At 40.4% G+C, this 27710-nt stretch overlaps 1 protein-coding gene across 2 annotated transcripts in view; it reads left to right on the forward strand.

The window, feature by feature from the left end:
* The window catches only part of pcsk5b (proprotein convertase subtilisin/kexin type 5b), a 115139-nt gene extending 95787 nt beyond the window's left edge, over positions 1 to 19352 (forward strand). For both annotated transcript variants that reach the window (XM_036143761.1, XM_036143762.1), the window contains exons 24-37: positions 76 to 141; positions 6770 to 6830; positions 6912 to 7057; positions 7281 to 7487; positions 7637 to 7720; positions 9424 to 9610; positions 9721 to 9935; positions 12282 to 12524; positions 12670 to 12903; positions 12991 to 13168; positions 13244 to 13461; positions 13738 to 13838; positions 15676 to 15880; positions 18226 to 19352. In XM_036143761.1, coding sequence (XP_035999654.1) covers positions 76 to 141; positions 6770 to 6830; positions 6912 to 7057; positions 7281 to 7487; positions 7637 to 7720; positions 9424 to 9610; positions 9721 to 9935; positions 12282 to 12524; positions 12670 to 12903; positions 12991 to 13168; positions 13244 to 13461; positions 13738 to 13838; positions 15676 to 15880; positions 18226 to 18635 — 2555 coding nt within the window. In that variant the 3' untranslated portion in view covers positions 18636 to 19352. The remainder of the gene's footprint in view (positions 1 to 75; positions 142 to 6769; positions 6831 to 6911; positions 7058 to 7280; positions 7488 to 7636; positions 7721 to 9423; positions 9611 to 9720; positions 9936 to 12281; positions 12525 to 12669; positions 12904 to 12990; positions 13169 to 13243; positions 13462 to 13737; positions 13839 to 15675; positions 15881 to 18225) is intronic.
* The last annotated feature ends 8358 nt before the right edge of the window (positions 19353 to 27710 follow it).

A 27710-nucleotide genomic window follows, 5' to 3' on the forward strand; every position in this document is an offset into this window, starting at 1 on the left:
TAGGAAACAAGAGTCTGTTTAGTGTTTTATTTCTTCTGTGTGTGTTCACCTGATCTTCACCGTGTCGTCTGCCAGGTAAGGTTTCCAATCAAGAGGACGGCTGTCTCCCCTGTGATGAGGGCTGCAAGAAATGCAAGCTCGGTAAGTAGAGCCCTTCTGTCTCCTGCATTTTTCTATTCCCCTCTCATAACGTAACCAATTTAGAAGAAAGAAAAGCCAACAGATTTTAGTCTATTTGGGAGATATAGGCAGGATGAAAGCGTTTATCCATGGGTATAGATTTGGAGAAAGGAGCTTCATGCTGCATGTTGATCAACCATCAACAGAGCTGTAGAGCCACTGCAGCTTGACGTCACGAGCAGCTGCTTTACTCCGGCTTTCCTCTGATGACTGCACAGCGCCATTGTGTTATTGAAGTAGAGCGTGAAACGTATGTAAAAAAACATATATCTGAGAGGCGACTGTAAACGGCAATTTGTACAAACTGGTTGATTGTTGTGTTTTTGGTTGCGCTGTAAGAAATGCAAATAACTTCAGTGCCTTAAAAACATATTAATGTACCCCTTTATGTTTTCCACATTTTGTCACGTTGTGACCGCCAGCTCTTGTGCATTCGAATGGGGATTTTATGCGGAGCCATCTTTTGGTCTAATTACAGCTTCAGTTGTTTTGTGGTATGTCTCTGCTAGTCCCTACTAGCTTTTCACATCCACAGCCTGAAATTATTTGCCCATTCTTCGTTGCAAAACAGCTCAAGCTCAGACAGATAAGATGGAGAGCATCTGGAAAGAGCGGTTTCAGATTATCCCTTGGATTTAGGTCTGGACTTTGACTGGACCATTCTAACGCATGGACGTGTTGCCTGTTTAGGGTGATATCCTGCTAAACAGTGACCCTCTGGTCCAGTCTCAAATCTTCTGCAGCCTTCAACAGGTTCTCCTCCAGGTCTTCCCTGCATTGAGCTCTGTCCATTTTGACACAAACTCTGACCAGCTCCTCTCTTCTTGCTGGAAATAAAAAAGAGCCTCCCTCACAGCATGATGCAGCCACCGCCATGTTTTATCACGGGAAGGGTGTGTTCAGACTGATCGGCAGGAGTAGTCTTTATTAGTGTTTAGCCGATGCCAGTTTTTGGCCCCGATACCGATACCCGAAACCTGGCTGTGCAGTATTGGCCGATACCGATACCATGTGTTTGAAATTGATGTGTGTGTATATGAAGAACTGCATACTACTTTGGGTTTTAGAACTTTTTATTGCCTATCTGGAATGGGTGACAATAGTTGAATAAACTATTGGCTCTCAAATGCCAAAATAGTGCAACTTTCATGAACTTATATAACATGTATAATACTAGTCGGGAGAGAGAAGGCTGCGTTCAAGTGACATACAAACATCAAAATGGTATCGGTGCCCTATTTGTTGGTACTCGCTGATACCGATACCACCATTTTAGTGCTGGATCGGGGCCCGGTCCCATACTGGTATCGGTATCGGTGCAACACTAGTTTTTACCACCAAACGTCCGTCTGGGTTCATCTGAGCGGAGCACCTCCTCCCACATGTTTGCTGCGTCCCCTTGTTTGTAGCAAACTTGAAACATGACTTCTCGTGGCTTTCTTTCAACAGCTACTTTCTTTCCGCCGCTCGCTCTTACATAAGAACCAGATTTGCGGAGTGCACAGTGGTAGTCGTCCTGTCAACTTTCCCCATCTGAGCTGTGGATCTCTAAAGAATTTGATGTGCTGAATTATCTTTGCAACCGTGTGAGGTGCATTTATAAATGATGCTGCGACGGATTGCTGTTCCTCACACTCTTCTTAAGGCCTATTTCCTGCTCCGAAACGAGACGCTTTCTCAGGGTAAGTTTAGGTTTGGAATTGCACGAACGCCGGGCAGTCGTCGTAAGGGTCACAGGGTTGGTTGTCGTTGCTGCCACGCGCTTTGGAAAAGCTTAGCCTACGCCATGTCAGATACAGTCTGCAGTGCCAGAGAAAAGACGAACCTTCTTCCCCCTCTTACAGATGATTATCACATACCGCTGAAAGTTGTTATTGTGAGGTGAACTCATCTGAGGTAGACACGGGCTGTTATTATGTCATTATGTGTTTCGTCTGGAATATGTTGCCTCTGTCTGGCTCCCAGTGCGACCGTCCTGCCACCCATCATCTCAGCTCACTAAACATGTCCGTCAGCAGAGGAGGGATTTAAGATGATCAGCTTTCTCTGCTTTAAAAGCACGTTAAGCTCTGGTAAGCGTTAATACACGCAGTGAATTGCAGTAGTGTTCATATTTTGTGACGTTACAATCACAAACTTGACTGTAATTAATTGTGGCATTAGACAGTCACATAATTGGCGAAGAGGAGGGAAGATAAGAGCTCAAAAGGTTTTGACTCAACCTTCCTGAGTCAACGCTGGAGAACCGCTCTCAGCGGTAAATTCGGCTGTTGTGTCTCAACCAGCTTTGAGCATCCAGAGATGGTCAGTCAGGTTAGATGGAGAACTTGAGGAGGAAGAACAAGCCCAGCCTCAAACGCTTTCTGCAGCCTCTAACAGTTTTTCTTGCATGCAGGGGTGACCTGGACTTTGACTAGGCCATTCGGACACACAAATCTCATTTTATCCAAATCATTTGATTTCATCTCTGGCTGCATGTTGAGGGCTGATGTCCCCTCTCTCATTAATGCCAGGCCTTTCAGCTTAGGTGGACAACCTTGTCCCTCTTCCTTAGTCTTGGATGATGGATTGAACAGTTTTCTGAGACATATGAAGAGCGTTGGGATATTGTTCTATAATCCAAAAATGCTTTATACATCTCCACAACTTTGTCCCTGAATTGTCTGCTGTGTTTTCTTGGTCTTAATTAGTCTGCTTCCGACAAACCTCTGAGGCCTTCTCTAAATATCTAGATTCACATCCAGATTAGACTTTTCACAGATGATGCTAATAGGTGGCTTTTAAAGCCAATTGGTTGCACTGAATTTTATTTAGTTGGTGGCACTGAATTTTATTTAGGGGTATCAGAAAAAAAGGGATGCTGATGATGAAGTCTTGCCATAATTTTGGATATTTTGAAAATCTAATTTTCCTTACACTTCACAGTTGCGCATATCTTTGTGTTTGTCCGCCACATACAACCCAGATGCAATACATTAAATTTGGTGGTTGTTATTAATCTGAAAAGATTTAAGGCATTTGAATACCTTTGCAATGGACTGTGAATGACCAAATAACCGAACAGGATGTTTTTATTTTTTTTTACCCCTACTCCTAAATACTACAGATGACCACAAAGATGTTCTGGATAATTTTTATCTGCACCATAAGATTCAGGTCAGGTCTGTAAGGGTTCAGTCTTAAAGTAATACCGGCTTTGGGTCACTTTGCTATGCTTTCTTTGCAGCTGTCTATAGGGTTGGACCCTTTAATCTTCCAAAGATGCTTATTGCATTTTACAAACTACATACTCGATGTTTGGAAATATTCTAGAAACACGTTGTTTTCATGTTTCTAGTGCGGGTTTCCAGGAATTGGATCTCTGGGTTCACATTTCTGTCTTTTCCAAAAGATAAAGGATCTTATCTTGTTATTTTCCTCCTCAGCACATGCTTGTTTGATGTTTTTAAGTATCACGGCTGATGCATCTATTTTCATCCTGTCTGGTTTTTAACAGACTGATGTCAAAAGTGGAAGAAAAACCTGAAACTTTGACCTCCCACTGTGCCGAGATATTGCATCTCGGAGAGGAAGCTTATAGGGATGTTGGACAAAAATCAGTTCTGTGTAGTAGTATCTTGCGGTGTTTTATTTTTCTTTCTCTTGGATGCAAGTTTATGCATCTAAAGAGCAAGTTTGGTCACTAAAAGTACAGATAGGTGTTTAAAAGATGTGGCCTTCAAAGTTCTAAGATTTGCAATCAGGTGATTTTGTTGTTCCTCTTTACCACCACTATTAAAAGACAAAGTGAGGGAATATCTCCTGGAAGACGCCCTCCAGCAGAGCTGCACGGGCTTGCAAAGTGAATGCCGAGTAGAATGGGAGGCAACATGTGGAGACCCAGTACCTTCACTGAAACACTCCGCTAAGGCTCTTTTATAGTCTGTAGTCTCCAAATCCCTTCTCATATGTATTTTTTCTCCTTAAAGCAACGACATTGGAAGAGTTAGTGATGATAGTTGTTTTTTAGGATGATCTCGTCACAAGTGCACAGCCGGTTTAATACGCTGCTGCTCACTTTGATTCACTTTTACCCCACAGTGTTTGTTTCTCAGCCAGTCAGCTTAACAAGCCGAAGTGAGTTGACTACGCTCCCTTTCACTTTTAATTGAACTGAACCACCTTAAAGTGTGATTGTGTGCACTCACATCACACGCGTCTCTTGATTGCTGTGCATGACGCGCAGCTTTTAACAAAAAAAAAGAAAAAAAAAGCGAAGCACAAGTGTGAAGCACATTCCACAAGTCAGTACCTCGGAATGGGTACGGCTGCTGAAATGCTCCCCTCCTCCTGCTTTTGCACCGTTAATATTTATGCGGGTGCTATTTTCTCGCTCCCATAGACGCAGCCTGCAGGCACGATTTCCGGCTCCTCACCCGAGTTTTTCTCCTTTACCTCGGTCCCTCCCACCCCTCCGCTCCTCCAGTCTTTCTGTCCCTGTATGAGTAATTGCTTTCACAGGTTGTGGCTTGTTGACGGCATTGAAGTGCAAACTGGTGCAGCGTTAAGTTGAGGGTGCTGGAAGGAGACAGAAAGAGGAATGGGATGTGGGGGTCGGTGGAGGGGGGTTTTCTTGAGAGGATTAATGCCCCGAGGGAAGATCTGCAGGAGCGTCTTTTAAAGCCATCCTTTACCTACCCCTGTCTGCCTGATCCTTTATTTCTTTCCTTTTACCCACACTGCTCACTCTCTCTCTGTCCTTGAAGATGTTGTGACATTGTGGGATCCGGAGGTGACAGTGAGGGTCCTCCAGGGTTGCTACATGAATGGTTTTGATGGACAGCTCGGATTAATTAGTTTTAGGGAAAATGACCTCGCTTTCTGGTGTTTGCGTATAAAAACAAACTCTCACAAACCCACTTGAAATACGTGTTGGGATCCACTATAATGTTCCAGTCCGTTTATTCTAGCCCCGATAAAGATGTGTGGAAAGCCTTAAAATAAATATAAGTTATGTAGTCGGTAATCTCACACTGGAACTATTTTTTAAAAAGCAACCTTTAAATTGAGTACCTATTTTTAGTGGGGGATTTTTAAAACAAAAACAAAAATATCATCAATGTATTTAATTGAATACTTGTTTTTTATTTATTGGCACCCATAACAATTCTTGAAAAATCAATAAAATTCAAGCTGTAATTCAATACATTTTTAATTATCCTTGTCTTCCGGTATTCCTGGAATATGAATATGTTACACAGGGGCCCGTTTCTCTTGGTCACTCTTCAAAATGGGAAAAACACAAGAACACACAAGTCAACTAAGGTGGAAATTCAGTTAATTTCAAATCAATTCAGTTCAGTTTATTTTTACTACAGCACCACTTCACAACAAACGTCATCTCAAGGCACTTTACAAGACCAGCTAATCCAATCTATATAAGAAAATTATGCTCATATCTATTCAAACGTGCAGACACATGCAGATCCAGTGGTGTTCTAGTTGCAATATATTGCATTTACGTTCTGTCCACTGTGTCATTTGGTAAAAACAAGATTTTTACCAAATGACCCACCAGGTTGCATCAAGTTGTTAACTCTCCAACAGCTTCCAGCTGAAGTATGTGCAGCTTTTTGTGGATGCAGGCTGGAGGTTCAGTATACCAAAGTCACAAAATTGAGCTGCGATGTGAGGACTGTTAAAAAAAACCATGCAGGCAAAAATAAAACTCTTAAGCATCAAACTTCTTTCAGGTTTAATTAAATCGAATCAAACGTGTGATATAAATATGAGCTGAATATGTAGCACAGACCCTGATGAGCACATTCACGTGTTTCTGGTTTAAATCTGTTTCTTAGTTCTCCTCTAATCACACTCTGATGATGACTGAATGAAGAACGTCCTCAGATCTTAAATAAATGACCTGGCCACTCCTAATGTGCGAGACGAGAGTGCCCCCTGCTGGTGTTGACAGAAACCACTTTTAGACCAGTGTTCAACCTCTACTAAAAGGCCAATTTCACATCTGGATAAAAATTTGTCTCATCCTAAAGCCAAACTGTATATGATTTAATACATTAAAAAAAATATTGTATTGTTATTTGAAGATGCAAGGGCATAATAATCCTTCTTAACCCCACTGTGAAGATCTTGTGTTGGTTTTCCTTAATGTCACAAATAAAGATTATCTATAATCAATTACAATACAGGTATTCTTATTACAAACATCTAATTATTTCTCAGTTTTAATTATATGTAATGTTCATTAAGCAGCGATGGGGGCTTATTACAGTACTTCTAATGCAAGTAAAAAATGTATAACAGGATTAGCTGAATTAAAGGCCATGGTGGTTATTTAATAAGGATTTAACATATTTTCTAAATTCTCATCATAGAGGTGTTAGATCAGTTTTAAAATAGCTTTTTTCCTTATTCTTGAACTACTTTCTTAGCTGCCTGAAGATGTAATAACACTGTGCGTTTTTCCACAGCAGTGTTTCTCAAAAGAATTTCATAGCTGCGGACCAGGAAATTGAAAGCCTTTGAAACAAAGTATAAAACAGTTCGGGCATTTATTTACTTACTTATTACAATTTCTTTCAATTTGCAGATGATTCAGGAGATCAGACACAGAAAACTGTTTGCATGGAATGTGAAGATGGCTACTACCAGTAAGTGTCCTCAGATTGCTGTTTCGTCGCTGTGCTCCAGCTCCGGCCTCTCAAACTCATGCAGGTGTTCCTGTGCTGCAGGTTTGGCAACGACTGCCATCAGTCCTGCCCAGATCAGACCTTTGATGTGAAGGAGACTATGACGTGTTCTCCATGTGAAGACAAACACTGCAAAGTCTGTGACCAGTCCCAGTGCTACTGGTGCGACGATGGATTCTTTGTCTCTGGTAACATCTGAACCATTGATATTTTTGGACTGAGGAATGCTGGGAATATCAGGCTCCATAAAAAAACTGTTACTATTTATTTATTTATTTTTCTTTTTGTATCTCAACTGTTTTAGTCACCAGATGTCAGATGCGTTTCCCGTAAAAAAAAAACCAAATTGTTGGATTTAGTGAGAAGAAATGGATTTTATGCGGTAGTGATGAATTTGTGTGTTTTGTCCAGATGGAGAGTGTGTGGATCATTGCCATGAAGGATACTTTGTGGATAAGGGGAATCTGGAATGTGAGCCTTGTCATCGGGACTGTCGTTCCTGTGGAGGGCCCAGATCTGATGACTGTGACTCCTGTGAAGACGACTTCACACTGAAAGATGGGGAGTGTCTCAGTGGGAAGCAGCTTGCTGTGTGTCCTGAGACGCAGTTCAGAAACAGTGCGTCACAGTGATGTTTCCTCATTATACTAAAAATCTGCAGAATCCAGTCATTTTGACATATGATTGCATTTCTTTAGCTTATTTCCTTTTGAACCAAACTCAATCGGGACATGATTGTTCTGCGGTCCGTTTTCTTTTTGCATCAGGTCAGGACAAATGTGAACCCTGCCACTCCTCCTGTAAGAGCTGCTTTGGTGCAGGGAAGGAAAACTGCAGCAGCTGCAACCCTGGTAAACTAACTCTACCTCACACGTGTTTGTTGTAGCTAACCAAATCCTTCAGGTATAATCCTGTTGGGATGTTAAACCGCTTCAGAAAAGGTGGGCTTATTTAAACCGGTTGGCTTCCTGGTTCAGATCCAGCACCAGCTGTGTCGAAGTTTTCAGTCATCCAAACTGTTCCCACTAAAGTCAGGAAACTGGTTAGGATGTTTGGGAGCAACGCAGGAACCCTCCTGACTCCAGCTCCCAATGTTCTCAGTAGTTTCATCAGTTTCCAGCAGCTGCCCGCCTCCCTTCCTGAGAAACCTTTATTGATTAGATGAGAAAAGAATTGATCTGTTTCACCACAGTGATGAGAAGAATCTTTAGAGTCAAATTGAAGCTTTTAAAAACCAAGCATGGTGGCATGATGCTGCTATCGTTTGCTGCATTGTACAAAATGCAGAGGATAAATAATGTGCAATCCTTCAGTTTCACCTCAAATGATCAGTAAGACAAGGGAGGTTCAATGTGTGGCCAGGCGGGCATTTCCAGTCCCTGGACTGATTTTGTGCGGTCCCCCAACAGCAATTCAAGAATAATTTGGCCCACCAGCACAGATGGTTGATGCAGATGGAGACTATGATTTTTTTGTTACCTTTGTGGCACTGGTGGCCTTAATGGAACTATGCTGAAATGAAGGTGGGGGTGGAGGCTAAGAAAGAGGGAAAGACGTGTCAAAGGTCCACAGGTCGCACTGAGGTCTAAGGCCGCTGTGTATAGGTTGCGTGTGCAAACTGGATGATCTTCTAATAAGGCAAATGCGCAAAATCCTTTTTAACTTCTGGATCTACAAAGATTTACACACCTCTTTCCTACAGAAAATGTGATTAGTTTGTTCAATTCAAATATTGCATGCTCATATTTTGTGGAACAGGTGAAAGAAACTGCACAATACGATTTTCATCTGATTTTATATAAAACAACAACATGTAACTACGTTTTTTGGTAGTTTTGACTGAGTTTGAGGTAGATGGTAGAAACATGGACACAACTTGGTATTGGAACACTAACAAACAAACATTAAAATAATTTTTTTGGAAAGGATAAAACAGACTAACATTTATCTATTCGGTATGGCTCTCGCAGATAATAAGTGTACGCAACTTCTGACCAGCGCTGCACTTTCATCAGGAATCTGATCAAGGGTGGGATCAACAACACCTGTTCGGTGCTTACAAACCTGTGTATGTTGCATGTTTTCTTGCATGAATGCGCTGGTGTAGATCATCAGTCGTCCAGGACAAGACAATCCTGGGTGCTTTAGTAGAAGGCAACTGGGTGTCTCTTTTTTCTTGGCTTATTAGCTGTTGTCAGAACCATCACAACAGTGGGGCCAATAAAATCCATAATGGGGCAATTAAAAAACGTGTCACCAGCCCCTCCAGAATTCAATAAAAAATTTTCAATTCAATTTTATTTATATAAACATGTCATCTCAAGGCACTTTCCAAAGTCAAATTCAATCATATTATACAAATTGGTCAAAAAATTCCTATATAAGGGAACCAGTTGATTGCGTCAAAGTCCCGACAAGCAGCATTCACTCCTGGAGAAGCGTTGAGCCACAGGGAGAGTCGTCTGCATTGTCCATGGCTTTGCAGCAATCCCTCATACTGAGCAAGCATGTAGCGACAGAATGATGTGATTTGTGTTTCTTCTTTGCCTTTTAGGACGTTTTTTGACTTTAAATCACACTTGCGTGTCTCGTTGTCCATCTGGTACGTTTGGTAACAAGACATCGGGACAGTGCGATCCCTGCCGTAGCGGGTGTGTTATGTGCAAAGAAGCCCAAGCCTGCCAGCGGTGTCGTACAGGACTTCATCTGCAAAATGGAGCCTGCGTGGTGGAGTGTCAGAGGTGCTTTTGCTGTTGTCTCTTTTTTTTTTTGTCTATTTCCACAAAACACACAGCATGCAACTGCTATCAGTCCACTCAGTCATTTAGGCCTCTCCCTGCCGCTTTCTCAGAGGTTTTCCACAGGGAGATGAATGCCACCCGTGTGCCCCAGAGTGTGGATCTTGCAAAGAACGTCCTTCTAACTGTTTGAGCTGTGAGAGACCCTTTCTACTGCTGGACAATTCCTGCATGTCCTCCTGCCCAAAGGGCTACTATGACAACAACACAGAGTGCCGCCGCTGCCCGGATCACTGCAGCGAGTGCAGTCAGGATGGCCTCTGCAAGAGTAAGTGGTTGTGTTGAAAAGGATGAATGAGACGCTGATATTAAAGAGATTTACTTGGAGCTTAAACAGTTGAGAAGAGAAAGCAAATAAGAAGGAAGTAAGAGTGAAGAAATCAGGAAATTTGGAAACTTCTCTGTCTGCTTTCTAGACGGCAGAGAGTCTAAATCTAACAGCAAGTGGAGGAAGACAACAAGAGGGAGGGCTAAATGAAAGTAGTTCAAAGTGTGGGACAGACGCTGCTAAACATTTAATTAGTTGTGCTGATGTTTAAAATGACAACATGAAAAGAAAAATACGTTTTCAATGGATCAATTTAATACCCATTGTTGGAAGTAAAGAACCTTAAAACTGCTTTGATGTAACATGTAACAAATGGAAGATAATCCAAAAAATCATGTTGATAATTTAACATTTTTTTACTAATTATAATTAAATGAACATTAAAAATTAGATCTTTATTTTTAAAAATACAAAAATAAACAAAAGAAAATTTGAATTAACTCCTTTTTAATGATGAATGATATAATTTTGCGTCCACACAGGAATAAGTGAATTTCCATTTATTTCTCTTTTTTAATAAAGATCACAATCAAGTGTGCCAAACAGGTCAGGAAAGGCTCATAGGTGTCACCAGATGCAAATCATATATATTTAATATTTGAAATATGCAAAATTATACATCTTTAAGATGTGTATAATCTCTTTTGACTCAATGAAATCTGCTGTTTCTTTGGATAGAAATCTAGTACCAATTGGCATAATTACCTGAATTTGACTTCATGGTTTAATAACTTGGATCCAACTGTATTGCGTGTAATTGAATCTTAATCTGTTTAGATTGGATTGATTTTCTATTTCTGTGGCATTAATCATTTTTTACATAAGAATTATGTTATTTATGCATTATAAACAAATTCTTGCATTAGAATTCAGATTTTGTGGCTAGACATTTTCTTTTTTTAATATAACATTTTATTATTTTAATTCATTAGTTAATTTACACATATTCAACAAACATTACAATAATTTTGGGCAATCTGGTCAGGGCTTGATCAGAGGTAAAATAATAGTTATGTTTGCTTTGTAATAATAGACCATTGTTAAGGAAAGTTTTTTTGTAAAGAACATTTCAGTAACAAATACATAAAGCGGATTAAGATATAAGACAAGTTGGACTACAAACTTCAGCATTAACATTGAAAGGGAACTCTAAACAAAGGAGCTCAGTTTTTCAGCACTTTTACAGTCTTCTGCGAGTTTGTTCCAGATAAGTGGAGCATAAGAACTAAATCTCTGTTTTTGGTTCTGCTTATGCAGAGTATAATGAGTGGTTCTCTGAGAACCTGATATTCGAGCCAGACAGAGTTGCATTTTAAAAGCTTTATTGCAAAAGGGAGAATAGACAAGGCAGGCAGACAGGAGATCAGATGAAGCAGGTGGGTTTGCAGGCAGAACCAGACTTGACCTTGGTTTTGCTGACAGAAAGAGAACTGAACAGGAGATGCAGGCAGAGGTCGACTTTAACTTGAGATGCAGGCGAAGTAGCAGACAGGATAAGACTTGAGCAGGAGCTGTATGTAAAAGCAGACTTGACCAGAAGCCACAGACAGATTCCCAGTGAAGCAGATCAACGTACGAAGAATCCAGGAGAGACATTTGCTAGGCAGTGCACACTAGCACTTGATAAAGAAACTAGAGAAGCACGGCGTGAGCAAGTCTAGGGAAAAAGCAGAGCGACAAGAAGACCCTGAGGAACAACACATGCAGGCGGCGGGACAAGACGTTCTGGCGGGGAGTGGTTAGATGAAGCAGGTATACAGTATATAGGCAGGGTGACAGCTGAGCAGAGTTGAGACTAATTAGTCTTAGCAGGTGGAGCTGATATGGTGCTGGGTGGTGGCTGCGAGGAATGGAGCATGGAGTGGAATAAACAGTCCAGAGTGATCCAAAGAAAAACTAAAAGTCCAAAATCATGACAGCAGAGTAGATTTGAGCAAGAGGACCCGAGTGGTCTGGACCCAAATGATCTCAGTCTGTTTGCTGATATATTACATAGATAGGTGAAAAACCTTCAGGTATGATGCCCAAGGATCCGATACCCTCTTGAAAAGATGAGCAAGGGGGTTAGAAATCAGGCTAAAAAGTCACCAAAAAGTTGTTCTTTTTTTTTCTTTTTTTTTTGGTGCATTTACTGTCATTTTGGAATCACAGCCATTGTAGGGTGCTACATGAGGGAGCTTGAGAAATAATTTAAAAAATGACTAACAAACCAACTGGCCACATTGCTAACCTATAAAAAAGTACACCAGCTAGTGTTTATTGTATAATTGATCCTCTCTCTTCCAGAATGTGCAAATTATTACTTCCTACACAAGGCTGAGTGTGTGGACGACTGTCCCAAAGGTTACTTTGCCAGCGAGCCTCAGCAGGAGTGCATGCAGTGTCACGCTGACTGCGCCTCGTGTGACGGACCGGGCGAGGACGACTGCGATGTGTGTCGCAACCCCAAGGCTGTCCGATACAACGGAGAGTGCCTGGCCAGGTGTCCAAACAGCACCTACTATGATGAGAAGACAAATGAATGCAGAGGTAGGGAACGTGGAGGACGTAACAATGTTAATAATAGCTGAATTTTGAGTTTTTTGCATCCACCATGGTATATATTCTTGGATACAGCCCTTTGAGGGTCTACCTACTCCTTCTAAGTGCTTCTAATGGCTTCTTCTTCCGTCAGCTTGTGACAAGTCATGCCTGACCTGCTCAGGCCACGAACCCACCGACTGCCTCAGCTGTGGCACCAACAGACGCCTGGATGACACCGGACACTGCGTGTGGCACAGCGAGTGCTCCATGGACTCCTACGTGGGCCCGGACGGCGACTGCCAGCGGTGCCACACGCGGTGCCTCCGCTGTGACGGTCCAGGCGAAGACCGCTGCCTCAGCTGCAAAGAGCCACGCTTCCTACTCAGTCAGTCATCAAGGCGTCAGACACGGACGGATGCCCTGAGCGTAGGAACGCTACTTTTAAACGTCTCTGTGGCTCTGCCCCCTTTAGACGCCACCTGTGTGAAGAAGTGCCCCGCGGGTTACTACGAGGACAAAGCCGGGCGTGGGTGCGAGCGCTGCCACTTCAGCTGTGAGTCCTGCGATGGCCATCACAGTCAACAGTGCACCGCCTGCAAACCGGGGTTTTTTAAACAGGCAGGCAGCTGCGTCGAAACGTGCTCAGAGAGGTTAGAAAACATCTTGATAGCCCTTCCCTTGACCGTAATAATAAGCTCTAAACACCCGTACGCCTTCAATTTCAGCCATTTTGGCAACAAGACCACCTTGCTTTGTGAGCGATGTGACCCCTCCTGCAGCCAGTGTGTGGGCGGTGGCAACAGAAACTGCCTGAGCTGCAGGGAGGACTACGTGTTCATGGGGCAGTGGGGACAGTGTCTGAAGAGCTGCCCTCCAGGATACTACAAAGACTTCTGGTCCACGGACTGCCACAAGTGTCACCCCACCTGCAAGACATGCAAAGGTGAAACAAAGAAGCTGTCAAGGCTGGGCTTGGTTTTCATCTCTCTGTTGTCCGCTTGCAGAAGAGTGGTGTGAGATGCACTGAGTATAATTATCTCTGCAAATGGAAGCAAGGCTGGTTTTAGATGAACCATTTTCCTAGGTCCTGTGTTTAAACTAAGGAAGGATGCTGAGACAGGACACTGATTTTGATTAGATATATTTCTGTTGGGCTTTTAGAAATTCTAGTTGAGTTGTCAGTGATTTTGTGCTTCATGCTGTCTTCCTGTTCCTCCAGATGGGGGCGCTCTGGACTGTCAGTCCTGTTACGATGGTTTCACCTTTGAGGGTGGCTTCTGTGACAATCCCTGTTTCATAGGCTTCTACCCAGCCTCTAAGGTAACAGACAGAACACATACTAATCCTTATTTATTTCAAATCCATTTTCAAGGACTCACACATTTTAGTATTATTGAATAGGGGTCTTAATCAATAGTTCTTCATACTTTCTTTGGACATTTTTCTCCTATTTGCTCTCCAGTTCATGTACCAGACCAGGACATATTTCTCATTGTGTTTTGAAATGATAAAATTGGACAAATAGGGGAGAAGAGTCAGTGTTTAAAATCTCTAAAACAGGTCAACAGGTCTAAAAGCATGTGTTAAAAATATGCAAAATAATAACAACAAAGACCTGGCACAGGACCTAACAGATGCATCATCCAAACTGTTAATGATCTAGTGTATGTGAAGTTTCACCTTGTTGCTTGGATAATACTTTTTTATGAGCCAAATTGAGTTGAATCTTTCAGGCTGCTTGAAGGAAATGCATCAAGTACAAATTCCAGTAAATATTTTAGCATATCATCTGCTAGTATCCAAGTATTTTAGCAAAGTAAAGTTTTTCACACTTTGTAACGTTACAGCCACAAACTTTAAAGTATTTTATCAGGGTTTTATGTGATAAACCAACACAAAGTAGTGCACAATTGGGAAGTGGATAAACAAGATAATCTTGTGTATTTGTATTCACCCCGCCTGGGTCAACCCTTCCATGAAGATCATAGTTTTGTTGTACAGAACTAATAATTGTTATTTCTATTCAGTTTTTTCAATTCAATTCAATTTTTATTTATATAGCGCCAATTCATGAAACATGTCATCTCAAGGCACTTTCCAAAGTCAAATTCAATCAGATTATACAGATTGGGTCAGATTATACAGCTATTTCTATGGAAAGTTTCCAGTTGAGATGTGGATCTCTGAAGGTAAGGTAAATTTATTTGTATAGCACTTTTCAGTAACAAGACGATTCAGAATCAGAATTAAAAATACTTTAATAATCCCAGAGGAAAATTACAATTCAAAGTGCTGAAGCTCCTCCAGAGTTACCACGTGCCTCCTGGCTGCTTCTCCTGTCCGGGCCTGTCCTTTAAGATGGACGGCCAAGTCTTGGTAGGTTTATAGTGCTCTTTAGTCTTGCATTTATATTGATTAAATCACACACAGATGGACTCCGTTTACCAATGAGCTGACTTCAGAAGGGAGTTGGTGGTATGTTATTTCATTTAGAAAAATTAAGAAAAAAATAAAGAGGGCTAAAAACTACTCCATGCCAAACTTCTCCATCAATAAATGTTTCATAATATTTCATTTTGGTTCATGGTATTTCATATGATGCATGGCAATTCAATCTACATAAGCTACGCCAAAACTGCAACTCAGATGAGGAGTCTGACTTGTGAGATTTTCTTCTGTTGTTTTGTTTGTATTCAAAGTTTAAGTGTCAGTTTCGTAATGCATGTTGCATATTATTTCATGTTATTTCATAAGTAGTACAAGTGAGTTATTGTCATTTATTCTCTTAACATTAAAAAATAACAACAAAATTCATTTTGCCCTTATTTTATTGGTTGCAAAACCCCGTGTGACATCTTACCCCATATAGTGTGACAACTTACCCCTTGGAGGGGCAACTTGTCACATGGTGACGATGTCCATTAGATCCCTTCTAACTCTGCACAAGAATAAGATATGGAATATACCCGAATACAAAATATATACCTGAGACTTTGGTCTTACATCTGGTACATATGTTTTTTTTATATGGTGTTTTGATTCCAATATTTATGTATGTATGAGTGTAAAAACTGTGACAACTAGCCCAGATCTCCCATATATATATATATATATATATATATATATATATATATATATAAAACTTTTTTTCCTTCAGGATTCAAAGCGTGATGACCCAAACTGCAGGACCTGTCACCCATCCTGTGAGGGCTGCTGGGGCCCCAGCATGATGCAGTGCACCATGTGCCCCGCAAGCAAGATCCTGTCTGATGATGGCCGCTGCTTGAGCTGCTGTGGAAAAAAGATGTCACATGAGGATAAACCTATAACCAGAGAGTGCTGTGACTGCAAGGCATCACTGAGTAAACAAGAACACACTCTACTTCACGCATTTCATCTTCATCTTGTTAATTTAAAGTGTTTTGCTGGATGAATGAATAGAGTTTGTCTAAATTTCTAACCATGAGCTGGATTTTATGTTTGGAAGTCATGCCTCTGCTTTAGAAGCTTCTCCCGGTTGTAACGCTTTTCATTTTTACAACATTCATTTACATTTTTTTCCCATGACAGGGTATAGGTTTTATGTTCTTGCCAAACAGGTATTTCAAGTGTTTTTTCTTTGTTTTGTCCTTGGTCTCTTTCAGGAGATGCATTAATTTGATCTGAACAGTTGTGAAACTTAGTGGTGGGAATTTCATCAGAAACCCAGTCGTGTTGTGTCTAAAACCACCAGGAGGGGTTTATCTGAAATTTCACTAACAGTCAGAGGTTTAAAGACCACCAGCTTATTTATAACTTGAGCCATTAAAATAAAACCACACTAATTCAAGCACATTCCCTGTTACATAAAAAAAAACATCAACAACTATATCCTCATGAGATTAAGTCTGCAGTTTCAAAGGAACAGTTCCTGTAAATTGGAGCTTCATGCAATGGCTTCCATGGCCGAGCAGCTGCATCCAAACCATGCATCACCAAGTGAAATGCAAAGCGTTGGATGCAATAATGTAAAGCATGTCATAACTGGATTCTGGAGTAGTGAGGGTGTGTTCTCTGGAGTAATGAATCATGCATTTCAAGGAACCCAATAAACAAGTCTGTGCTTAGCAGTTACTAGGAAAACAGTATTTTGTTTAGGTTAGTTCATTGGTTCCAAGCCAGTAAGAAAACGATGCAGTAAAATAGATATAATCTGTCAAGTGTTAATTTAGTTTAGGACATAAAGCGAGGTCCATAAATACATGGATGAGACAGTTTGGCATTGGAGAACATCTCTGACCTACCCAGAGTGCCGACATCAACCCTATGAAGCATATTTGGGATGAATTTGAACAGAGACTGTGAGTCTCTGCACATCAGTGCCTGATCTAAGAAATGCTCAAGATATGGATTCTGTGGAAAGGCTTTCCAGAAGAGTAGAATCTGTTATAGCTACAAAGGGTGGATTTACATCTTATTAAACCCCATGAATTAAGGATGGATTTTCATTCAACTTTAAATGTGTCTGAAGGCAGATGAGTACAAATTGGGTAATATAGTATGTGTACCTTACTTTAAAAAAAAAAAAAACACTCTTTAATTAATTTACATTTTGTATGTCTTAGAATAAAACATCCAATACCTGTAAAAAATGTTAAAAAATTAATGACTTCAGTAGTAGCAGGATTTGGTTCTGGTAAACTGACAGATGGACTGGAACTGTCAACTCAGCCAGCTGCGACTGTCTGCTGAGTGAAACGGAGTCACAACTGGTATTATGCCAGCTCCAATCATCCAAATAAAACTCTGTATGTATGTATATGTGTGTGTGTATATATATATATATATATATATATATATATATATATATATATATATATATATATATATATATATATAAAAAGATAATGGCCAACACTTTAGATCTTGGACCATAGTTTCAATGTGCCCCCTTCTACAACCTGAGAAGTAGGTATACAACTACAGTACATGTACTTTTTAACAACAGTCATTTCCATTTAACCCTAACTCATATTGCTCACCTTTTTTACCCCTTAAATACATTTTTTTTGTGTACTTGGAGTCTTGGAGTTTTTTCTAGTATTTACTTTTGAGCTGGTAAACAAGTCTTGGACTTCTGGCCTATTAATGGCACGAATCCAACATCTATAATCGTTTCAGCGCACATTTGTAGTCCAAGCTGTAGGATGCCGAAGTTACAAGGGGATAAGTCAAAATGTTCAGTTGTTGGGTGTATTAACCCACACAACTTATTACACCACTCCCCAGAGTACTATAAAAATAAGCCATAGGAGGTGGGGTGATAAGCTTTGCGTCTTGGAGGGGTCGGGGTGTGAAGTGTACCACCTTTACATTTAAAGAGACCTCAACAAAACGAGTTGCTCTCAGACATACTCAGAACTGGGGCAAAAGAGGGGCTGTAGACAACAATTATGAGGAATTCAGACCAAAGCATTGCAGTTCCACTTTATATAGACAAGAACAAAATTATTTGAATGTCAAAAAAGGAGTGCATTAAAAAGCATGATATGTCCCCTTTAAAAAAAGCAATAATTTTGGCCCAAATGACATGAAAAAAAATATATAATCATTCTGTTGAGTATATTTAGCTAAATTTAGAAAAATTATCATTACTGAGCTGCAGGTTACAGGCGCCTGGTTTAGCTCTTATCTAATGTAACCTTATGAATATGCTCCTCTTTTTCAGTGCAGTGCGTCCTCGGTGTCAACTTTGTCATGAGGTCAGCTGAGGATTCAGAGAGCAGTGCCAGGCTCACTGTCACAATCTGCGTCATGGTCATCCTTTTTGTGGGCGGAGGGATCTTCCTTTTCCTCACTGCCCGCTCTAAGTGGCTCACCACCAAGCCTAAATCCAAAGCTGGGGGGTATCAGAAAGTGGACACGAACGATAATTGCCCACCACAGCCTACCCACTCCTCGTTTGGGAACTACAGCGACAGAATCACAGGGTGTGAGAACAACGATGAAGAGTATGATGACGAAGACATCGTGTACATGACTAAAGACGGAACGGTGTATCGGAAATTTAAGTACGGCCTTTTGGATGATGATGATGTTGAGCTGGAATATGACGATGAGAGCTACTCATTTAGATGAAGCAGAAACATTAAAACCTAACTGTGCAAAAAATGTTATTAACATATATTTGCTACCACTCTACAGTAAGACACCCTTAATAAATAATAGGTTAAGAAGTAATAAAACATTTATTAAAGAAGCTATAAACACTTTATAAACTACCTATAAATAATTTACTGTTTAGGGTGACAGAGACGTAATAATACTTATTTTAAAATGTATGAGAAGTATCCCTTATAACAGCTCATCAAGTACTTAAAAAGCCTTGACAGCCTGACTGTCCTATTTTAAAGTGCTACATATTGTTCAGTTTTAATGTTATTGAATATGTTTCTTTGAAAAGTGCTTAAAACACTACATCAATGTTAAAAAGCCTCATGATTTTTGTCTGATCTTCTTGAAAATGGCCTGCAGTAAGACTGTTTGCATGTTTTATGGTTGAAATAGGGTAATATCTTTTTATTTATTGGAAAATTATGACTAAAACTGTCATTTTTGTTCAACATGTTTCCTGTCACACTTTTCCTGTAAATTTCGGGCCTGGGACTGAAATATTCAAGTAGTGAAATGTTTGTGTGACAGCACATTACCTGGTGTGGTGTTCCTCGGCAGTTTCTAAGTCACATTTGAGTAGCGCTCTGTGGTTAGACTTGTTAGCTGGGATTACAATTGACTCTGTGTTAACAGAAATTTGTAGTAAACAACAACAAACACTATTAAAATATGTTTATTTCATCTTTGCTCTTCTTTTCCTTACAAAAAATAAATAAATAAACGTTAGGATTTTTTTTTATTCCCACATTAATATAGGATAAAACACAAGATTTTATTACAGATCAATTTTTACTGTGGATTTTTCTCTCATCCTCACAAGGCAAAATAATACATATGTGTTCATTTATACCCATACACCATCACTTATTTGGATAAATGTTCCTTAGCAAGTTGCACAGGCTTTTTGAAACGTCATTTTGGAAAAACTCTGGCTGGATATTTGACCCCTCCTTTAGGCAAAACTGGTATAGTTAATTTAAACTTAACCAGGGTGCCTCCATGAGATGTAAGTGGTTTAGACGGGGATTTATGATGGTCTAGCGATGGTACACCAAATCTATAGACCTAAGCTGATTTGAACATGCATCGTTTAATGCTGAGTGTGAAGTGATTTTATAACAGAGGTGGCTATGGCCCCTTTGGTGGCACCACTTACCAAAGTCCCGTTTTTAAGCAGAGTCCACAAAAGGTTTCAGACGGGTGTTTTTGGAAGGCAATTTTAATAGCTTAATGGTAGCTTGCTTGATCCACACCAGAACCAGTTTTAATGAGTTCTCAAGGTCATTGTGCTGATGAAACACCTAGTTTTCTTTAAGGTCTGAACCAGACTGTAACCATTAGATGAAAGAAAGTACTTCTGAATTTTCATTGCCACCCCCAAAGATCACAATCACATAAGCCTTTAGTTGACAGAAATCACTGGAAAACCAGAATCACCATCATTGGAGAAGGGACAGCGTGCACTGAGAGAGCAAAATAAGAGGGGACCCCTGTTCCAAAAAAAGTGACTCCTTGGAGGACTACATAAAAGGCTTTCAAACTTAAGAGCTCTGCACCAACCATTGTATATGGAGGTGGCAGGATTATGCTGAGTCTATTTTAATGCCTAACATACTGGTAAACTAAACAAAATAGATGGAATAGCCTACTGAAGAAGTAGGACTACCTTCAAGTTCTTCTACTCTGCCTCAAAACAACAGCAAGACAGGACTGTCTTGCCAAATATACTTTAAAGAGGTTTTACTTTTTGTACTGATAATCTTGTTTTGATGAGATTCAATACTTCTTATTTTAATTCACTTTTTTATTTCAGTCTCCACAATACCACAACCCTGCTTTTTTCAAAATTTAAGCTATGGGCCACTCCGTCTAACTACATGTGAACTGTTACAGGAATGTATAGAACTTTGGTTCAATTGGAAGTTCTAACTAGAGTCCAGAGTATAATAAATTAATCATTGTTTAGAGTTTTTAACGATTTTTTTCCTGACCTTTAATCATAATAATAAGACAGAAAATGGGCGGAGAAGGAAAGGGAGAAGACCAGCAGCAGCGACTACTAGTTTTTGTTGTCTGTGATCTGGTTCTACCACCATACAAGCTCTTCCAGTAAAATACAGCAAGGTCATCTTGATATTATAACGTTGTTGGAATAATTCCAGCATCCTCTTATCACGTTGATGGAAAATTACTTGAGCCCAACTTATGTAATAAGCTGCACATTTCAGCATTACAGTTAGTGTAAAGCACTTTGAGTGGTGTATGTGACTAGAAAAGCTCTAAAGATTCAATCAATTTATCAATCAGACTCACAAATATGCTCACATGCATTTTTAAAGAAGCATCAAGAAATTTGAGCTGAAGAAAATATGTGTTTTTATCAAATATTTACTATATGCAAAGATAGTTTGGAAGATGTAATTACAATAGGACAGCACTGCATTAGAGTTTTGGTAGCTTTGTAAATCGGACAAAAGCAAATGTTTAATGTTTTAACAGCAAATCCAATGTGATTAGAAGGAGCTCCTATGCACCATTTTGATCAGATTTAAGAGACCCATTTTAGATGTAATGTTACATTTTAGTTTTTATTTAACTGGGCTGTGTATCGTGCTTCAACAAAATGCAAATTCCTTCTGATGTGCAACCCAGAGTAGTTTGGATATTTTTAAACCTTAGTCCTTCAGAAACCTTTATCCTTTAAAGAGGAAACTGGCTGATAGATATCTTGAGAAGGAACGGCTTTTTCTCACACTATCACAGTTCTGTGGAAAGGATTTTATACCAGTGTGACTAAAGCTACAAGAGTGGAGGTGGAGCACAGCACACAGTGCTTACAAGAGAACAATCCCAAACTTGGTGGTGGTTTAGATGTGTGGATGACACTTAGTCAAAATTAAACCAACAAAAGTTTAGGCAGTCCATTTTGGACATTGCTGTGCACACACACACACACACACACACACACACACACACACACACACACACACACACACACACACACACACACACACACACACACACACACACACACACACACACACACATACACACACACACACACACACACACACAGATCAATCTCTGCATTTTGATACCCATACCAACTGGAATACTCTTATGAGAATGAGAACATTCCCTCTGCTACAGACGAGAAACAAAATCACACAAGCACTTCAGGAAATCACTTGAAGCTTCCAGTTACTCCAACTACGTGTTTGTCAAGTCGCTCAACAAAAATAGCAGAAAAAAAACACTACTTCTGAAACAAAAGAGAAAACAGAGAGACACAAAAACATTGTCATACCCCTATGTGACAGGAGTTTCTGACAAACTCAGGAGAATTTTCTCACAATACAACATGCGGGTAAATTTCACACTTAATAGCACTCTAAGACAAAAACTGGTTCATCCCAAAGACAGAACACTCAAACCACAGCCGAGCGGTGTTGTGTGTGAGGTCCAATGCAGCGAGGACTGCTCAGACTCTTATTTTGGAGAAACTGAACAAGAGCCACATAAACACATGGCACAGCACGGGAAGGACAGACACTCAGGGCAAGATTCAGTACTCCACTTGCACCTCAACCAACCACAAAGGGCACTCTTTTGATGACAATGGTGTCCAGATTTTGGACATGGAGAACAGATGGTTTGAAAGAGGGGTGAAAGAAGCCATCATGGTCAAAAGACAAAAGCCAACACTAAACAGAGGGGGAAGATTACGCTTTCAATTTGGTCCTCTAACTCATTCCAAAGAGATTAGTAGTCCCATCAGGATTTGGGTGACCAAGTACTCCACTCACACCCAGCAATAGCCTCTAACAACCCTCAGCAGTGGGACACTGATTTCCATCTGACTTGGAATAGGGGGTTTTCACTGACGTCACTGGCCAACTTCCGGTCCGCCATATTGGGTGGTACACTTCCTTATCTCTAGTTGTCGTACACGTATTATCGTATCGCGAATGGATAAGTACGCCAGCACGCTAGAGCGACCAGATAAGGACTTATATCTGAGGAAATGTCCCGTGATCGACCATATGGACCCCTATGCCCTCCACGGTGCCTTGTTTAGCCGTAATCCAGATGATTGGCCAAATGTAGAGCACGGCGACATAGTGCATTACCTGGTGTTCGGTGAAAACCCTCTGCACACTCTTGAGGAAATGAGAGCTTACAAGGGTCTAGAGGCTCACAACCAGTTCACATCTGGTTATGTACATCAAGGAAATCGCCATCATACGTGGACGGGTGAGTTTTAATAAGATGGTAAAAATGTAAACAATCCGACGCAAATGTGTCGCATGCTTCTGCGGTGGCTGACGGCCGGCGGCGGGCGGTGCGCGAAGGCGCTTGGCTGCAGGGCCGATCGACGCCGCTCGCGGCTTTAATTATTTAAGCAGAACAATGACCAGTGAAAAATTAAGTTGTATTTACCATATTGGCACCGGTAGGAGCTGCAGATCATAAAGCCAGCAAACAGTGGGAACACAGCAACTCGTTCAAAGGTAAGCTGCGCTCAGACGGGCTCTGGCACATGCTAGTTTAGTAGCTGCTAACCGTTAGTGCTAACAACCGCTCGCGCATGTAATGTACTTTTAACTTGCTGCTATGTGTTTCAAACGTTTAGAACACACTCTCATTGACATCGGGATACTGTGGAAAGTTATGTTCGGTCGACTTACAGCCGCGATCCAAGCGAGCCGACGACTCTTTATCTCTGTAACTCGTTCAAAGGTAAGCTGCGCTCAGACGGGCTCTGGCACATGCTAACCGTCAGTGCTAACAACCACTCACGCATGTAATGTACTTTTAACTAGCTGCTATGTGTTTTAAACGTTTAGAACACACTCTCATTGACATCGGGATACTGTGGAAAGTTATGTTCGGTCGACTTACAGCCGCGATCCAAGCGAGCCGACGACTCTTTGTTATCGCTAACAGTTGTTCTCCGTGGTTGCGCCTCCAGGCAGGAAAGCGGTGGAAAATTAATCTGTTTCTATGTTTTTCCCATGGCGATCATGTGTTGCGCTGTTACAGCCCACAATACAGCAACGGTTTACCATGGTTGAAATCAAGTTAAGGTGAAATTAATCAAATTAAAACATGGCTGAGAGAGGGAGTACAGTACGCGGTAGTAATAGGCAGTAGAGGCGGCGGAGGCAGTCAACACGACAGCCGCGGAAAGTAATAAGTCATAACGCCCAAGCCCTATTATTAATATATTCTTCTTACATGTTTTAAATACTTAACAGATAATTACCTGTGACAAAGTGAGCACCGCAGACTCTGGCGTATTCCAGCTTAACACCGTCCAAATCGGACCTGGATATCCGTGTCAGCCATAGGTGACGGCGTTGTTCAGACAGCTGTTTTGTTTTTTCACACTGATTCACTATTACGGCTGGTAGGTGATAGAAAGAGCGTTGATCTCTACCTCCACGGGCCGTGCAACCAACCATTAAACACGTTTTCCCCATTGTTCACTTCCAATACTGCCTAAGGCGTCATACAATGCAGGTCAACGGTGCGAAACGACTGCCACCCAATATGGCGGACGCGCTGAGTAGTCACGTGAGCGTGACGTCAGCTGAAAACCCCCTATAGGCCTAGGAGGATGGGCCTCCATGTCCTTAAAAACAGCAGGTTGCTCAAATGGGAGCCTCCAAATAGGACTTGGGATCCGCGTTGCATTGTGGGACGTGGCGGCCATGTTGATGGCTACGCGAACGTTAACGTAACACTGACATAACGTCGTTGAACGAAGAGACGTAGAAGTAGAATAGATAGAAAAAAGATGTTAAAATCCCGAAAAGGATCTGGAATTTACCGGGACACATAAAATAGAGAAGCCAGGGACCGGTATGTTGACAAAATCAGCATTATTAATAATTTGGATCCATATGAAGTTCCAAACAATGAGTGGAGCGCCCACGACGACTTGTTGCCACTGTTTTGCATATCGGATGTCTTCGGCTACCTTGTTTGTGATGTGAGCGCCTACGCCTATACATATTATATTGTGCCCGCCCCTGAATGACTGGACAAATGCTTCCTATTTAATGTCTGTGGGGGAGAACAAACAGGGTTCTCAGGTACAGGTTGTGTTGGTATGAGAATCCAGTACTGAAGCCGTAAACATCCCTCTGCCTTTTAGATTTAATATGGTAAAATATAATAATGTTTTGCAGAAGTCTACAACAGAAACACCACATTACCAGATAAAAGAACCTGGGGCGACCGCAAACAGGTCAGTTATGGAACATTAGTAACCTCACTCCTAACAGAAAATTACTGCAACAGACAAGGCCTGCAAATTCAACCCTTCCAGCAGCCAATGTAAAAATTGGATGATTGAGTCACGTTTCTTGTTCAACTGTTTTGACTACTGATTTGATTTGCCTACTTCAGTTAAATTTTGGACAGTGATCGAAAATAATATATATATTTAAAAGCAACAATAAAAAGGTGAAAAGCAACCACTGCACTTTAATTTAAATAGCTGCTGTCCAAACTCTAATTATTCATTTTATAGTAATAGCTACCTGTATATCATGCTCACAATCCTGCCTATAGTAATAGCCACCTGTACATATACTCATAGTACATGTAAACTCTGTTATAATAAATCATCTGTATATTATGCTACTGTACATATCTGTAAAACTCTATTCACAGTAATATCCACCTGCTATTGCACTTCTGGTTAGACCTAAACTGCATTTCGTTGCCTTGTACCTGTACCTGTGTAATGACAATAAAGTTGAATCTAATCTAATCTAATCTAATCTAAAGGAAAGCAAGACTAGTTTATTTGTATTGCAAGTTTTAACAAGACAATTCAAAGTGTTGTACAAAATGTAGACATAAAAAAAGAAAACACATAGAATAGTACATTGCAGTGACATAGTAAAGGGAAGAAAATTTGGACTACAGACTGACAATAACAATCTTTCAGTTACTAGTTTAAATAGATCAGTTAAAGGAAACTAAACAAGTGGGTTTTAAACCTTGATTTAAAAGAACTCAGGGTTTCAGCGGGTAGCCCTCTGTTAATAAAAAATAACCTTTTTAGGCCTTTCCACAATTTCTAGTTCGTGCTTCACTGGGGTTCCAAGTGCAATAAAATCGATTTCTGCCTATGACTGGCTATGAGGTTGAGTCACTGTGGGCATAATAACAGCAACACCAGAACTAGAATCACACCTGCCGTATTAAAAAAGCACACAACTGCCACAGCAGATACAGAGTATATTAATAGATACGCCATTAAAGTGTTCTGACGGGTGTTTTTGGAAGGCGTTTGTAACGGCTTAATGGTAGCCTGCTTGATCCACTCCAAAACCAGTTTTATTGCGTTCTCGGGATCGTTGTGCTGATGAAACACATTTTCTCTAAGCTTCAATCATCTGAACCATACTTACTTTCAACCATTGGATGAAAGTAAGTCTTTTTTGATTTTCAGTGCCACCCCAAGAACCACAATGACATAAGCCTTTAGTTAAATGAAATTGCTGGAAAATCAGTGTCACTGTCACTGGAGAAGGAACAGCGTGGACTGAGAGAGCAAAATAAGAGGGAACCGCCTGCTTAAAAAAAAACGAGATTCCTTGGAGGACTACATAAAAGGCTGTCAGACTTAAGAGCTCCAACTTTCATGCATGAAGGTGGTAGGATCGTACTGAGTCTATTTCACTACCTAACATACAAGTAAACTTCACAAAATGGATGGAATATCGAAGAAGTAGGACTACCTCCAAATTCTTCTACTCCACCTCAAAACAACAGCAAAAAAGTTTAATCTTTGACAGAATGAGTTGTCTCTGCAGGACAGTCATGCCAAATATACTTTTAAAAAGGTTTTACTTTTTGCACAAATAATAATGTGGTTTAGATGAGATTTAATGCTTCTTATTTTAAGAGCTTTTTATTTTAGTCTCAGCTCCAAACGCAAAATTGTGAAAGGTCCTGGTTCCTTCATGTGATCTTTGTAAGACATAAAGATGACAGTGTTCTCAGTAGGGATCTCCTTGCAGCCATGACATTTACACGGTTGTTTTTCAGTGATCATCAGGCAGTGGGCAAATGAACAAAACCATGAAAATATTCAGCTTCAGTTTAACCGCTAATCCTCACAGTTAATAAACCATTCCTGCTAATATATGTGGTATAATTTTTCAACTCCAAGCCAGGATTTTTAGGTGGATCTAGGTTTGACAGGTTTTACAATATATCAAACAACACTAGATTATGAAACAGCTCTATGAGATGTGCACACAACAAGAATACAGAAATATAAAAAGCTACAGTACATCAACCTGTAGCATCAAGTCATAGTCAACAAGTAGTTGCTATGAAGGTAAGTTAGATTTAGTTTCCTAAAAGTCTCTGTGACGGTCACAGAATATATTAGTCACCTCACTGCAGGATCCAACTAGATGTGAACTTTTGTAGTTACAGGAATACGCAGACCTTTAATTTGATTGGATGTTTTAAGTAGAATCCAGAGTTTAGTGTAATAATTGCTGTTTAGGGTTTTCTGGCTCTTATTCACAATTATAAGAGAAAATGGGCAGAGAAGGAAGGGAAGAAGCACAGCAGCAGTAGTCTTTGTTGTCTGTGATCTGGTTCTACCACCATAAAAGCTGTTGCAGTAAAATAAAGTGAGGGCATCTGATATCATGACGTTGTTGGAATATTTCCAGCTTCCTGCACATTTCAGCATTAAAACGTGTGTGTTTGTGACTGGGTGAATGCAGTTAGTGTAAAGCGTGTGACTGGAAAAGCACTATAAATTCAGTCCGTTTAGCATTTAAACTTGCAAATATGCTGACATGCCTTTTAAAAAATCATTCAGGAATTTGAGTCGGAAAAAATATATGTTGTTTTTATGAAATATGCACCTTATGTAAAGATAGTTTCAAAGAAATTAAAGCAAGTTTTAGTGTTTTGGTTCCTTTGTAAATCAGACTAAAGCCAATGTTTATTTTGCAGCTCATTTGTACCCTCATCATCTGGTTTAAAACATAAAATTTA

Source organism: Fundulus heteroclitus, chromosome 12, assembly GCF_011125445.2.
Source record: "Fundulus heteroclitus isolate FHET01 chromosome 12, MU-UCD_Fhet_4.1, whole genome shotgun sequence".
In the NCBI taxonomy this organism is placed as follows: domain Eukaryota; kingdom Metazoa; phylum Chordata; class Actinopteri; order Cyprinodontiformes; family Fundulidae; genus Fundulus; species Fundulus heteroclitus.